The sequence below is a fragment of the Anolis carolinensis genome, chromosome 6 (assembly GCF_035594765.1).
Source record: "Anolis carolinensis isolate JA03-04 chromosome 6, rAnoCar3.1.pri, whole genome shotgun sequence".
Taxonomy (NCBI): Eukaryota; Metazoa; Chordata; class Lepidosauria; order Squamata; family Dactyloidae; genus Anolis; species Anolis carolinensis.
Window position 1 is genome coordinate 100164486 of NC_085846.1, and position 14607 is coordinate 100179092.

Here is a 14607-nt window from a genome sequence, read left to right on the forward strand (position 1 = left end):
GTCAACTTTATGGACAAATTGTGAATGAACAAAGTTATATTATAGAAGTTTGCCCGTGGCTGTAATAGATTAACCTAGCACTTGTCATTAGCATAAGGCTGGAGAATATAGTAATCGGAATTCAAAGATATAATGGAAAGGCCAGAAAGAGCAGCATCCTGCAGACATCAGCCTCTTCTTTCCAGATAGATCACAGTTCTACAATCAACGCACACAAACTACATTGAGTGTAAAATCTATATTATGGTATCGCACTGTGTTCCAATATTCTTATCATTTCCACTCATCTACAACCACTTTCATAATTCAGGAGTGTAACCACTGGCTTAATTTTCCAAGTTACCAAGACAAGACCTCAGGAGCTTGCTTTGATCAATGTGTTCATGTGAGTTGCACACTCACATGAGCTGAATAACAAGACTCCTAATTAGAGTTGGCCAATTTGCCAACCTCTTTCTCCAGTAAGATGTAGAGCTTAATAATGATTCCTTTGGAGCAACCAACAAGATATTTCATGTCCCTTCTGTTACAGATCTCGTCTTCCTGACTTCAGACACTCTTCTAACACATACACAGCTTCACTCAATGTATTAATATTAGAGAGCTTACGAACTTCACCGTGTGAGGCAGACTTTGCCTTTCTCTTGACCATCTACCAACACAGAAGCAGGATGTTTTATTGCTGTATCCCTCTATACAGCAATCAAGGGAGTACTAACTTCTGTTGCTAGGTAGTTTGCAATCAGATTTTCAGAGCCAAATCATGCCAAAGTTCTATACCGATGCAGACCTGCCATATTCAACCTGCAGAGGAGTTAGCATTCTTGCTGCTGCTCGTAACAGAAGAAAGAAGGAAAAGTAAGATACCTAAGACAGAAAGGGCATGCTCATTCCTTGTTCATGGGAGATGCTTCACAAATGAATTTATTGGGGATAGGAATTATAATTAAAAATAAAGACCACACTCGCTAACTGAGAGTTACATGCATAAGTAGGAATAACAATTAAATGCAAAACAGATTATAGTCCAAGGATTTAAAAAGCAATACCAAATAATCCTGAATTCTTTTACAACAATGCACTAGTTCTATTTTATTTTACTTTTAAACCAAGAGCTATGTCATATATTGGCAAGACTTTAAAAGCCACTGTTAAAAAGTGAAAAAGGTTTTGCATTTGGCTCACTCTAAGTCATTTGGAAAGTTATTTCTGGAAAACCATCATTCTGAAACAAACAAGCTAAACTAAATCCAATTTGCCTTATTAATGGATTATTTGTCTTCTCTCATTACAAAGTGCTTAAAGGTATATTTTAAGATTCTGCTACAATTGTTTTTCCAAAATGAACTTGACCACTGTGAGAAAGAGAACTACTATATCTTGGTCTAGATCGGAAAGAGATCCTCTAATCTGAAAAGACTTTGATATGCCCTTGGAAACATGTGCATGTTTGGTTCCAATAACTTAAGCCCATTTATTAAACAGCTAACTAGATCAGTGTCTTTGTCACTTCTTTGTCATCATGCATTTCAGAGATGGAAACATTTCTAAAGCACTGATCATGCTTAAATGTCATAGTACACCACAATGAAGTACAACAGGAACAGATTTGTGCTCATACTTCCTACCACCCTCAACATGATGACACTCTGCTTGTCAAACCATGCTCAGTTGATTAGAAGGCACATGGTGTTTCTTGTTATGAACTCTAACTTATATTGAGCCTAAGGTGAATCTACCATGTGGTTTTCTCAAAGACGCCCAAAGGGTTTTGAAGCCTGAGCAAGGATTCAAACTCTGGTCTCCTGGAGTCCTAGTCCAACTATTTATACCACGCTAGATCAGGTTAAGTTAACCTTCACTATAGTTCTTTCAATACCAAGCAACTTTAATTTGTGAAATAGAAATTAATTTATTTCACAAAAGCCTGTAGATCAGTGGTTCTCAACCTGTGGATCCCAGATTTTTTGGCCTTCAACTCCCAGAAATCCTAACAGCTGGTAAACTGGCTGGGATTTCTGGGAGTTGTAGGCCAAGACCTACAGGTTGAGAACCACTGATGTAGATAACTATCCTAATTTAAATAATTGGCCAGCTGTGATTATGTAAAGTGGACAGTTCCAAACACCCCCTTTCTCAGCCATGACAGGAAATTAGATATGCCAGAAGTTGCTGTGACTCATTCATAGTATGTTAAATCGCAACATTAAAATGCTTTTGACATCTTATTGATTCTTAGACTGCATCTACAGTAGAATTAATAGAGTTTGACACTACTTTAGTTAAAGAGGTGTCAAACTGCATTAATTCTACAATAAATATGTACTCTCTGATGTAGCTTATGAGCTAGGCCAAACTTTTTTTCCACTGTGTATTCTTAGTTGTGAGAAGTCTTTGGCTATAAACTAATTCTTCACATAAGACTTTGCCATAGGTTTGTTGTGAGATTGGCACTAAGCACAGCTGCCTAGAAAGTACACTTTTTAGATATCCTGCAAAAGTGCTGTGGGGGTTGCATTAGGAGAAAAGCAGGAAATGAATCTATTAGAAAAACAAATCAGTCACTCATAAGGGGTCATATTGTTATCTTCAAATAGAAATACATTAGAACTTTACCTTTCTCAATATAGCTTTTAGGTGCCCAAGCAGGATCTCCATCTGCGTATGGATCATTGTACTGCACTACTGCAGCTTCTTCATCTTCATAGTCCACTGGAGGTGGAGGTGGAGGTGGAGGGGAGTCATCAAACATAGGCATCTCATCAGGTGGAGGTGGCGGAGGCGGAGTTGGACTGTCGGCAACTAGAAAGTCAGTGAAAGAAGGCCCTCTGTTAGGTATTGAGCAAATACATATAAATGCATGGCCAGGGCTCCATATCTTCTACAGAAGCTAATGGCATGCACTACAGTATCATGCAAATATTAGAAATGAATGCTTGATGTGTTAAATTGCTACAATATACAGCCTTGCAGGTTACTAGCAGCCACATAACTATAGATGGTATTTTCAAAGCAGACACTCCAAAGGCTTAAGCTGACCTCTAGCATGATGTCAAAGATTATGATGCCAAACATTGCATCACTTCCTATTTAACAGGCTGAGATGGAACCTGCTCATGATTGCAAGCTCAAACATAAATGTGTCATTTTGGTCATTTCAACATTATTTTATTTAAGGCTTTTATATAGACATAGATATAATTACTGCCAAAGACAACCCCAGAACAAATATAAAAATAATATAATAATAAAATATTAGAGATAAAATCCATAACACCTATAAACCACAAGATTAAGGGTGACCTTTTAGATGAAATTGGATTCCAACTGCCATTACCCTACCAAGTACAAACAATGGGAAAATCGATCCAACTAGAGCAGGCATGGGCAAACATTTTTGCCCTGGGGCCACTTTGTGGCCAGACTGGGAGGGAATGTGGGCAGAGCTGGAAGGGCTGGGGTGGGATGGAGAGGGGGCGGGGTGGTGTGGGAGGAGGAGACACATGGCGCTGGCGAGAGCCAGGTTTCTCCCCCGGTTTCCCTCTGAGTCTGGGAGAGGCCAGCCACCTTCCCGAGGCTCAGAGAAGGAGAATGGCACTGGCGAAGGGGGTTCACGCCAGCACCGTGTTTCTCCCTCCAGTTCTTCTTCTCCAGGCTCAGAGGAGGAGGAGACACACGCTGCTTGTAAGCACTCTCCTGGAAAGCGCTTGGCAGCGACGTGTCTCTTTCTTGGCCTTCCTCTCAGCCTGGGGACACAGGTGGCCACTGTATCCGCATGCGGATAGGAGGGCCGAGCAGTCGCGGGGGCAGAGGGAAAACGCAGCCAAAGGGCTGTGTCTGGCCATGGGCCTGGGTTTGCCCATGCCTAAAGTAAGGATGCCCTTGTTTCTCATTCTTACTTTAGACTGTTTTAAAATGTCAAAATTCTCAAAATGTCTGAACAAAAAGAAGAGTATCACTTTGGTATCCAAAAGAGTAAATAACTGGTTCTAATTCATACATCCTTCAAGAGGGCATTTCAGAGTTCAGGTGCCACCAGAGAGAAAGATTCCTCTGAATTAATGAACTTCTAGATAGAGAGCCAGTGGTATGAGTAGAACTTCTAGTTCAACCCCATTCATCAAATATACTGATGGAAGCAAGATTCTTAGATAACATGCAGTGTCTCTTGCCCTCTTCTTTTGGTATTATACAAGACTGAAAACTGCATACTGTACACATTGAATGGTCTACAAGATTCAGGGAGCTTCATCACAGTCCTCTAACTTAATCCCACAGGAATAGCCCACCCATTCTATAACAACTCAATGTATCTCCAATTTATATCCCAACATGCACACCAACCATTATCCTAAATAAGAGGCTTCCCACTGTAATACAATGGCAACGTGACTCTGACATGTACACCAGTGCTGGATCAGAGCAAATTCAGTTATAGGCATCTAAATCCAGCCTGTAAATCACAGAAGTAAATCCATTAACTCAGCATAGATAGTTTAAAAAACCAATACAAAGAGTGGATTAAGAGGAAAAAAACGAAAGAACACAAAGAATATTTCGGTGCAGCTGAGGTATTCTACATACATCGGAATATCAGATGCCTTGAAACATCTTGGCAATTAGCAGATGCTAGAAGAGATGGACCTTTGATACAGCTTGGATAAATTACTTTTTTAAGTGTTATGCTAGCTGCAAGATTCTGGGGGCTGTAGTCTAAAATGCATTCTTCAGACAAAATCCAATTGCTCATTACAATCAGAACAGACTCATTGGTTCACTGGAATTTACATGTGACTTTCCAAATTCTTATTGATTCAACTGAGTCTACTTTAATTGAAGCAAAGAACTGAATAAAGACAGTAATTTTGTGGTTCTCTGCTTCCTGAGACCACTAACAACTATTCTATACAACCCCTTCTTTTTGTATGCAGTAAGAATCTAATTCATTTTTTCTTCCATTCAGTCAAATAAGAATATAATTTGGTTTTTTTACCACTATGTAAAATGACAGGTATACATACCCTGAGAACCTCTACCATAAGACCGACTGAAATGGGTGGGATTGTCACTTTTCCAATACAAATTCACTATGAATTGCAAGCATTACATTTGTTTTGCCCTAAACCATTTAATGTAAGAAACAGGCAGTTACAGAAAAGTAGAACAGTTAATGGATAGGATCCATAGTGACTTTAGAGACTATTTATTTCAGAATTTCCTTTAGTTTAAGAGCAAAACAAATGCTATTGAGGGTTAAGCATATCTCATCTTACTCCAGAAAATGAACATAATTTTGTATATAAAAGGAGCTATTTCAACAGGTACAGGAATATATTTGGAGTGCATTGCTTCTGTGTTCTACAAGATACCCCAAAATTAACATAAGGAAGAAGAACCATGCCTCTTCACTTAATTTACATTTTAAGCAGTTGTGTTTTTTTTAAATCACCAACTAATCAATACTTTTCTGTTTATTCATTATTTTAAAATGTTGTAAGGAGAAACACAGAAATAATTGCTTGGATTTATCTGAAATAAGAAGTGCAGGTCCTTATATTCTGCAAATTTAAAATGCCGCTGAGCAGAACTCATTAGCTAGAGTTAATTTCCCCTTTATAAAGTGTACTCTTCGCATCTGAATTTCACATAAGCTTAAATAACCTCCTTTTACTGCACTGATGATGGTTTCACCTTTGAAATACTCTGAAGAAATTTAATCCATCTAATCTCAATTCTGCAGTTGCATTATTGGCAAAACTAGGGCAGGACACTCTTTCAAGATGTACGTAGTATTTTACTACACGCACACATACACAATCCACTAGCCACAAATGTATATTAAACACTTCCGTTAGATGGGATTTTTATCATGTTCTGAAAACACTTAGGTTGCAATGAAGCGTTTCTAGGATACCATAAAACTAAACCAAGCAGATACCTGCCTTTCAACAATCCAAGAGCTAAATTAATTATGTCCTGTAGAGTATTCTCAGCTTGATATTGAAAGTTAAGTAAGATCAGCCCAAAATAGTATTTGAATGTGAGACTGACAAAAAAGAAAAAAAGAAAAAAAAAACCAATTTCTCAATATCCTTTGCCTAAGAAAACCTTGTGGAGTACATGAGGTCACAGTAAGTCAACGGGTTACTTGAAAGTGTGAATATACACACAGAGAGTTTAAAGATGAACAACCAAAGCAACATGCAGTCTTTCATAGGGCTTCCCATCCTAATAATTTTTCATAAAATCGCCAGACATCAAAGTGATTATTTATTCAAATATGTGTGTGTGTGATATATTGTAATCATTATACACACATTTATTTTGAACACGTCTTCAATCACTTTATTAATCAGCTCCTAGTTGTTGGTTTTTTCAATACACTACATGCACACACATACACTTGCGTGTTTGTATTTAGGAAGAAAAACAATCATGTGCATATACATCTACACCATTCCCTGTCAATGAGCACATCCACAGTATCCAAAATGTCACTAATAATAATAATAATAATAATAATAATAATAATAATAATAATTCTAAATACTAAAGATCTATTTTAAAACCTGAGAAGGCACCCCTCAATTCTACAACGGCAATATACTGCAAAATATCATTAGCATCTGGGAAAAGAAACAAATTCAGATAACTCCAAACAATAAAATCTATCAGCAGAGTCTCAGTGGCCAGCCATGCATGCTAAGAGAGAGAAAGAAAAAGAGAGAGCCGGCTCTACTCTTTGGCGAAGCTGAGCTGCCCAACTTACTGTTTTCCTGCACCCTGGCCACGAAGCCTGTGAGAGGTATCTGTGGAGTCAACTGAGGCATAGGGGGAGGGGGCGGAGCAATAGTAACTGGACGCAACACACGCCACAAACAGGGGAGTAAACACAGATACAGGAAGAAAAAAAAGGAAAACAAAAACAAAAAGCAGCTGTCAGTAACAATGGATCACAAAACAAGGTATGCAATGAACAACAAAAAGGCACACAACAGGACCTCCTTCAAAGTTTGCTTTCCCAATAATACAACTACTGCTGAACTCTATTTTAAGTCAACTGGAAGTTGAAAAAAGGGAAAAGGCAACTACATGGAGAAAGAAGTGCTACCAACGAACTGGATTTCCTCAAAATTACTTTTCAATTACTTTATTTGTTTATTTATTTAGATTTTTTTACCCTGCTCTTTAGTCACAAAGGCATTCAGAGCAACTTACAAAATGTTTATGTGCCTTCCACAGACTTATAATCTATGATGTTTACTTTCAACACAGAAACACTGACATCACGGAAGGACCGACATCTTGCAGCAAAATCTGATAGCAGCACAAGAAAAAAGCTGTAACTTTTGATGCAGATGTTGCAATAAGATTCCATGATAAAAAAGGAAAGAGTGCATGTAGGAACTGTGCTTTACAATTGATCCTAGAACTAAATGTTCAGGAAACAGATCAAAAGCTGTTGTAACTGCCTTTAAGAGTGATATTTACCATTCCATTTCTTTAAAGCAACGTTGCATATAATCGAAGGCTCTTAGAAAGTGATTGGGTAGACAGTTCAATATGTATGATTGAATTTCCATTTTTTACACCTAAATAGTCCAAGAGGACATATTTGCAATGGGCTTTATTTTTTGCTGCATTTCAGTTAAATCAAGATGATACATTTTCGGTTTCTTCCAACATATTACACTCAGCTGTCAAGATATTTTACAGAACTTTGCACTTCCATAAAAGCATCATGGAGAGGGTTCTCATTGGCAAAGCAGTAAAAAGTTTTTAGTGGCAACATCAACAAGTTACACACTGCAATCAAGATGAGATCTGTGTGCAAGGATGATTCTAATAATTTATTTTAAAATATTAAGGTTGATGAGAAGGTTGATTTGTGAACTGAAGGTTGAATTCAGTTCTAAGTGAACTGTGAAAGAAATGACAGTGATTTGAAAGAAAGATGACAACAAGGTGCCAAAGAAATGGATTTTATCTGTGTGTATTATCTGTACACCTTTTTCTGAAACTAACTGTGCAGGCGCAAGAGACCCATATATGCGATTTCACAGGGATCATGATGAAGAAGTGGATGCTATCTGTGTGTATTACTGTACACGTTTCATTCTGAAATTTGCATAACAGAAAAAGTCAAACCTCCTCAAACTGAACAAAAGTATACTAAATCTACATCAGAAGGAGACAAAACCTATATCCCATTAATTCCACAAACCTACTTTTTGTATATTTCTGTCCAATCTGCATCTGGACTATGAAGGCTTTCCATTGTTTTAGCTTTTATTTTTTGATGAAGTACCTTTGCATATAGCTCCACTAGCAAGTTTTATAACACCAATAACATAGTCTTTAAAATTCTCAGATAGAATACCAAGATACATTTCTATTGTAGCATTTCTTCAAATCTAAATTCAACATATTTCAAAAGCTCTGTGTTCAGCAGAGTAATATGACTGGAATCACAAATTTGAAATAGGTTCTAGATTTCCAAGTACACAAACATTTTAAACAGTGCTATCTCTCAATATTTGTCATTTGACAATTAAATCCAGCACCTAGGTAACTTCAAAACCAGCTTGGCTCCCCATATGTGCCGACATAAACAACACACAACACAACAAGCGCTTTTACAAAGATTTAATTTCCAAAATGTACTTCTTCTTGCCCTCATTTCCGCAAACTAGGTGTTTCTCCTGGTATGAAAAATTCAGCCAAGTGGAAACTTGGAGGTTATATTGTTAATACTAGGGCATTAAATTAGACATTTCAGAAAAAAACATTAAAACAACCAGCAAGTTAAAATTAAATGCTAGTAATAATATTTGGTGATATGATAAAACTATGTGCTGTAAAAAAAAAACATGACAGCATTAAACAATGAGAATGTTTTCTGAGGATGTTTTTGTCATACTGAAACATTACTTGTACTTCTTTAATGAGCATGGCAGATAAACACTAGTATCACCAATCTATTTACCATCTCTCAAAAGTATGGACTGAGTTGGAAATTTAATTCCATCTTATGGTCTACCTCATCACATGGAGAGGAGCAAGAACCCATCTATCCATTGTAACTGTTAACCTTAAAATCTCTATGTTTGCAAATCCATTACAACTTGTACCCTCAGTTCGCTTCTGACACAAGAAATAAATTAACTGTTAATCTCCACTCAGATATCTCTGTATATGGAGAAACTGCACTGCAATATAGACTGCAAACATACAGTCTAATATTTAGGAACTGATACAGCACATTCAAATGTATTCAATGAAATAGATAATCAGACGCATCAGTCTTGTCTATACCTGTACCATTGTTCAATAACAGATCACTTCAAATTAAAAAAAAAAACTCCTGCATGAATATGCAAATTCACTGAAGATGGCATTTGGGATGTGATGAGAAAAATAAAATCACTCTTGCTCCGCTCCACATGACCCACCAGACCAGGATTAAGAGACACACTTGTCATAGTGAGAAACAAGAAAAGGCTAAAAGAATTTTAAGGTAGTTCCTGTAAGATGGTGCTGAAGAAAAGAAAGCAACTTTGATACCAGTTTGAAGAATTAATCTTTCAAATGGTTCTTGCCTAGTAAAACAATAGGTTAAATTCTTAGGTCCATTCAGATGTAGTGATCTTAGTTCTAATAAAACCATGGTCAGAGATTAGGCTACAGTTTCCCAGCTCAGGTGCAACAGCAAACTGTGGTTCATTAAACTGTAACAGTATTGCCAAAGCTAAACACACAAGGGAAGGGAGGGACAGACATATAGCATGCCAGCTCAAGACTGGTCCTTGGCTCAATAAATCATGTTTTATTAGACCAAGATTGTTATATCTGAACAAGGCCTGAATAAACTCCAAAGCAATGTATGACCTTCAAAATGGTTTCTGCAAAAGCAGCCCCAGGAATTTTGTGCTCTGCAATAAACCAGCAGCTTACTTGAATTTTGAGAATAGAGAGGCCCGCCATTAACATGAGGTTGAGCAGAAAATGAAGCGGTCACAGAAGGATTCCGCCTAAATCCACCAGAAGAGGCCGAGGAAGTAGTAGAGTTGTGTCGGGAAATCTGCCTGGTCATTGTGCCGTACTGGGAACCAGGAACTGACCCAGGAACAGCTAAAACGCAGGAGTCAAAAGGAACCAACAAGACATAAGCCAAAAACAAAACCAAAAAATAACACCTTAGGACAGACTGAGTGTGAAAAAAAGCAGATGTGAATGGAGATGAATTAAGAGATATATGAAATCCAAAGTACAGCAAACACATGAAACCCAAAACCACAGAGTTCATGGAGAAGAAGATTAAGAAAAACACCTAACATACATTTGTGTCTGTGTGTGTTCAGTGGGAAAGGGTGATTATTTACCCTGCTAAGATTTCTTTGAGGTATTCAGTAATTTAAATATTCAGACTGTGGTACTGATAAAATTCAGTTGCCTACATTGTATTCAAGAAATTTAAATGTAGTATCTTTCATATTATCAAGGGAACAAAAAGAATGAGATGAAAACAATTTCTTCTAAGATATCATAAACACATTTAGCTTTTTAAGAGTCAAGAGATTTCCATTTACCTCCAAAAGGAAAATAAACAAATTTGCAAACATAAATTTTAAAACAAAACCTCCTGCAAGAAACCAGGTTAAACTTGCCCCACTGGCCAATGAAGAACTCTCAACTTTCCCCCCAAAATCATGATGACCTGATCCTCAAACTCTTCTCAGATCTTTAAGTATAAGATTGAGGGTTTTAAAGACAGCTTTTGTTATTAACAGATTAGAATCACCAACAACCTTCACTATTAACTTAGAATGTATTGGCTACCTAAACATGAGTTAATTTTTTTAAAAGATTGCACATTAAAACTGCTATATAAGTAATGATGACCTGATCAGTCTATTCTCAATTCTACTAGTTTACTCAAATAGCAAAGGTGATTAAATACTTCATGTTTTTAAATCTAAAGTGGACTTGTAAAGCATGCAACTATCTTATTTGCTAATGTATAAATTTCCTTCCTGTGCAGTTCACAGTTCTGAAATAAAATATTACTATATACAGATAAATATGTGTTACAAATATATACGGTAATGGTCTGAAGACTTTTCACTGATAAATGTTTCCATTTGCACAAGCTAGGGAGCCTGCCAAATTCCTTATTCACTGCAACTACTTGAAAATTGCTGCTCTGGGGGAATCCTGTAGAATAACATTAAAGATGGTATGGAAGGATGCAGCAGGTAGCAATAACTGGGTGTTGTATTAGGCACAACTGTAAGTACTTACCACAAAGCCATGACTGGATCCAACCCTGTTGGACTTTTAAGATTAACAGAACGTTCACAAATGTTATCCGGGTCAAAGCCTCTCAAGTTCATTTTTTGTAAATGTCAGCATGACCAGAGCAAAATAATCAGCTTAAGTATATGATGTAGAGATCTTAGAAAAGTTACAATTTGATTCTTGCAAGCACATGTGTTCTTAAGCAAATATTTCAGCTCATTTCTATAACTTATGCAGACATGGACAGGAAAAAACAAGCCACAAATGACTAAATTAAAACACAACATATTAACTTTTATCATGCTGTTCCCTCTCCCCCAGATGTGTTGGACCACATGGCTTGATCATGTGGGCTGGGGTAACGGAAGTTGTATCTTGGGGACACCTGGTTGGAGAGGTCCACAATATGTATGTGGATGAAGTATATGATAGACGATGTCTCTGTATACAATCCCTGGTATGTCCTACAAGAAGATTTTTGATCAGGAAGACCAAAAACCTCGTCTGCCTGAAATCTTGAGGCAATAATGGCAATAAATGTGCAGATCATTCTGGGCTGGAAACAATAGCTCTCCTTCCTGCAGTATTAAATCTTCAGAGGCTTTCACCACAGAAATATTAGTTGGGACTAGATCGTTAAATCCCTAATATTCCATTATTATTCTAGATCATATACACACAAAAGACATAAAGTAATAAATGCATTAGTTGGAAGAAGAGGAGGAAAGGAGAGTGGGATTATAAAATGTTATATCAACAAACTGTTGAAATTCCAGCACACTCAGAAGATCTCACCTATCATATTACCCATCATGAGAGGCGGGGGCACTGGAGGTGCTGGTGGAGCTTTGGGAGGAGAAGGAACAGATATGTGTGCTATTAAAACAATTCAAACTGCCAAGTCTAGATTTGGTCCAGAATTCAAATTTTCAAGATACTGTGAAGACCCTGATTGGATACTGCTTAGAAATCACAAAGAGTAAATGCAACCAATTCATGCAATTTCTTCCATTTGGTTACATGGCAAAACACATATTAATATGTCCCTTACAAGTGATCAGAAATAATGTGATGAACAATAAAGACAAGATCATCATCATTGTCATCCTAACAATAATCATCTTCTTCTTCTAACCCACAGGTAAATTCTGGATATAGGCCATGGGATGTGGTTAAAAGCACTTTGTGGTAAGTTCACAAGTAGGCACAATGAGGGTAATGAATGTAAGCTGAGTACTTAAACACCTGTTTTTTTTCCATCTTAATGCATATCAAGATGTGAAAACAACCAAGAGTAATCAGTGGTGGCTGCAGCAGAGGTCCAATCCCAGCATACTACCTCACATCTTCACAATTCTGCTTCAGTGTGTGGTGTGCTGAAAGCAGATGTCATTAACTTTCAAAAGAGTGCTAACATGACTTCCAGGAGAGGAAGGAGGCAGGGATGTTCCTGGGTCAAAGGAAGATCAAAAGGGATGGCTCATAAGGGCGCCATAACCCAGCAGTTATCACAAAGGAACGGTGAGCAATACTACTTGCGGGGCTGGGATTTCATCATGCTCCATCATACCTGAAAGAATTAGGGGCTGGGAAGAAGCTCTTTATAGACACTAGACCCCCCTCCCCAAAAAATCTTTCTTTCTTTAACTTTTAATTTCTAGATCAAACTTATTTGGAACTGAGGAATTTAAGAATGAACTATGATAATTCTACCTTGGTAAGAAGCCTTCTTTTTGAAATAAGGATAAAAGGTTTAATTAGAATTGGAAATAATAAATTTTTCAACAAACAAAAAGGTTAATGACAACAATATATTAAAAATTTGATCAATTTTTATATTCAATTTTATTAACTTGGACTTATTAATTTTCACCTTAATTTTTACCCAATCTAACTTTCAGAATTTAAGTCACAGATCTCTTCACATATGTAAACAGCCTTGAGATTAAATGCTACTTTCTTCCTTTCCTGCTTGGTCTATTTCTTTGAAATGGGTGATACCCCTTTTATTACTACATTTCAATCATGAAACCCATCCCACCAGGTTTCAGCGGTAAGGTCAGTAATTGATTGCCATGTGCTTTAGTGGTGGATGTGGAGAAATATCTGTATTTCAAGAAAGGATGGAGACATTCCTTTGTAGATATCATAGTCTGCATTCTTTCAAGTACTACTTGGTGAACTGATAGAAATAGGAGGAACGTTAAATTCCATGTTACAGTCTTTTAGAGATGAGATTGGGATACTAAAGGAAAATGGATGTTTTGATCAATTTGAGGAGTATAGAGGACAAAATGAACCAACTAGTTCAGGATCTATATGTGGCGGAATTGCAGGACACATTGCCGAAGTCAGGGAAGGAATATGAAAAACATCATGTAATTCTGAGATCAAACTGGGAACTGGAAATCATAATACAACAAGATGTATGGGGAGATGGCAGAGAATCTTGACATTAGTTGAGGAGGAAGGCGTCACTAAGCGGGTGGATGAAGATCAGGCTGTTATGACTCAGGACACTGGAAGTAGGAAAATTATGAGATTGTTGAAAATGTGATTAAAGTGATCAGGAATGGGAATTGGAGGGAGGAAGATGAGATGAAGAGGGAGAATGTTGTAAAACCATATCTAAAGTTTTGACTGCTAGGTGTGAGGCATTTGCCTCAATCTTTTTCCAACTTTGGAGGGGGGCAAGGGAAACCTTGTGTTAAGATGAAGATATAACTTAGATTAAAATAGGTTTAAATGGTGTCGACAGGGTGCTGATTTATGTAGTAATCTTAAAGTCAAGCCTTTAAGATAATTAGCAAAATTGGAGCTTAAAGGGATTACATGGTCTTGAAGTAGATTTTTTTCATTCACACACGTAACATGAAAGTTTATGTTGGGTTAAATTATGAGAAAAAATTGAATTATATAATGTGGATAATGGATTTCAGCCATAAAAAGTGGTCAGGATAATGTTATCAGAATAATGGATCATGGATATGGTAAATTGTTAATGTTAATGTTTAAATATAAGAAATTAGTATTAGCTTAATTTTGAAAAATGGAGTATTGTTTTGTTTAAGTAGAAGTAATGATTATCATTAACTATTATCAATAGATACGAATTGAAAAGCTAATTTTTATTACAGTTCTGCAGGATAACTATTTAGTATTGCAAGTTTTATTTTATATGTATATTAATGAAATTGATAGATTATAGAAACAACTCTATTTTGTGATTTTTTTAATGGTAAAGACTTAATTAGGACCAGGCTATAGCAGCTATTGAAAAGATTGGGAGGCACTTTTCATTTTTCTTAT

The 14607-nt window shown here is 36.8% G+C and overlaps 1 protein-coding gene across 9 annotated transcripts in view; it reads right to left on the minus strand.

The window, feature by feature from the left end:
• Positions 1-14607, minus strand: part of abi1 (abl interactor 1) — a 105200-nt gene that overhangs the window by 3093 nt on the left and 87500 nt on the right. For 2 of the 9 annotated variants that reach the window (XM_062956993.1, XM_062956986.1), the window contains 4 exons: positions 12094-12144; positions 9955-10131; positions 6770-6856; positions 2617-2802 (listed from right to left, as the gene is read on the minus strand). In XM_062956993.1, the coding sequence (XP_062813063.1) occupies positions 2617-2802; positions 6770-6856; positions 9955-10131; positions 12094-12144 (501 nt within the window). The remainder of the gene's footprint in view (positions 1-2616; positions 2803-6769; positions 6857-9954; positions 10132-12093; positions 12145-14607) is intronic. The other 7 variants (XM_062956988.1, XM_062956987.1, XM_062956994.1 and 4 more) reach the window with 4 other exon arrangements.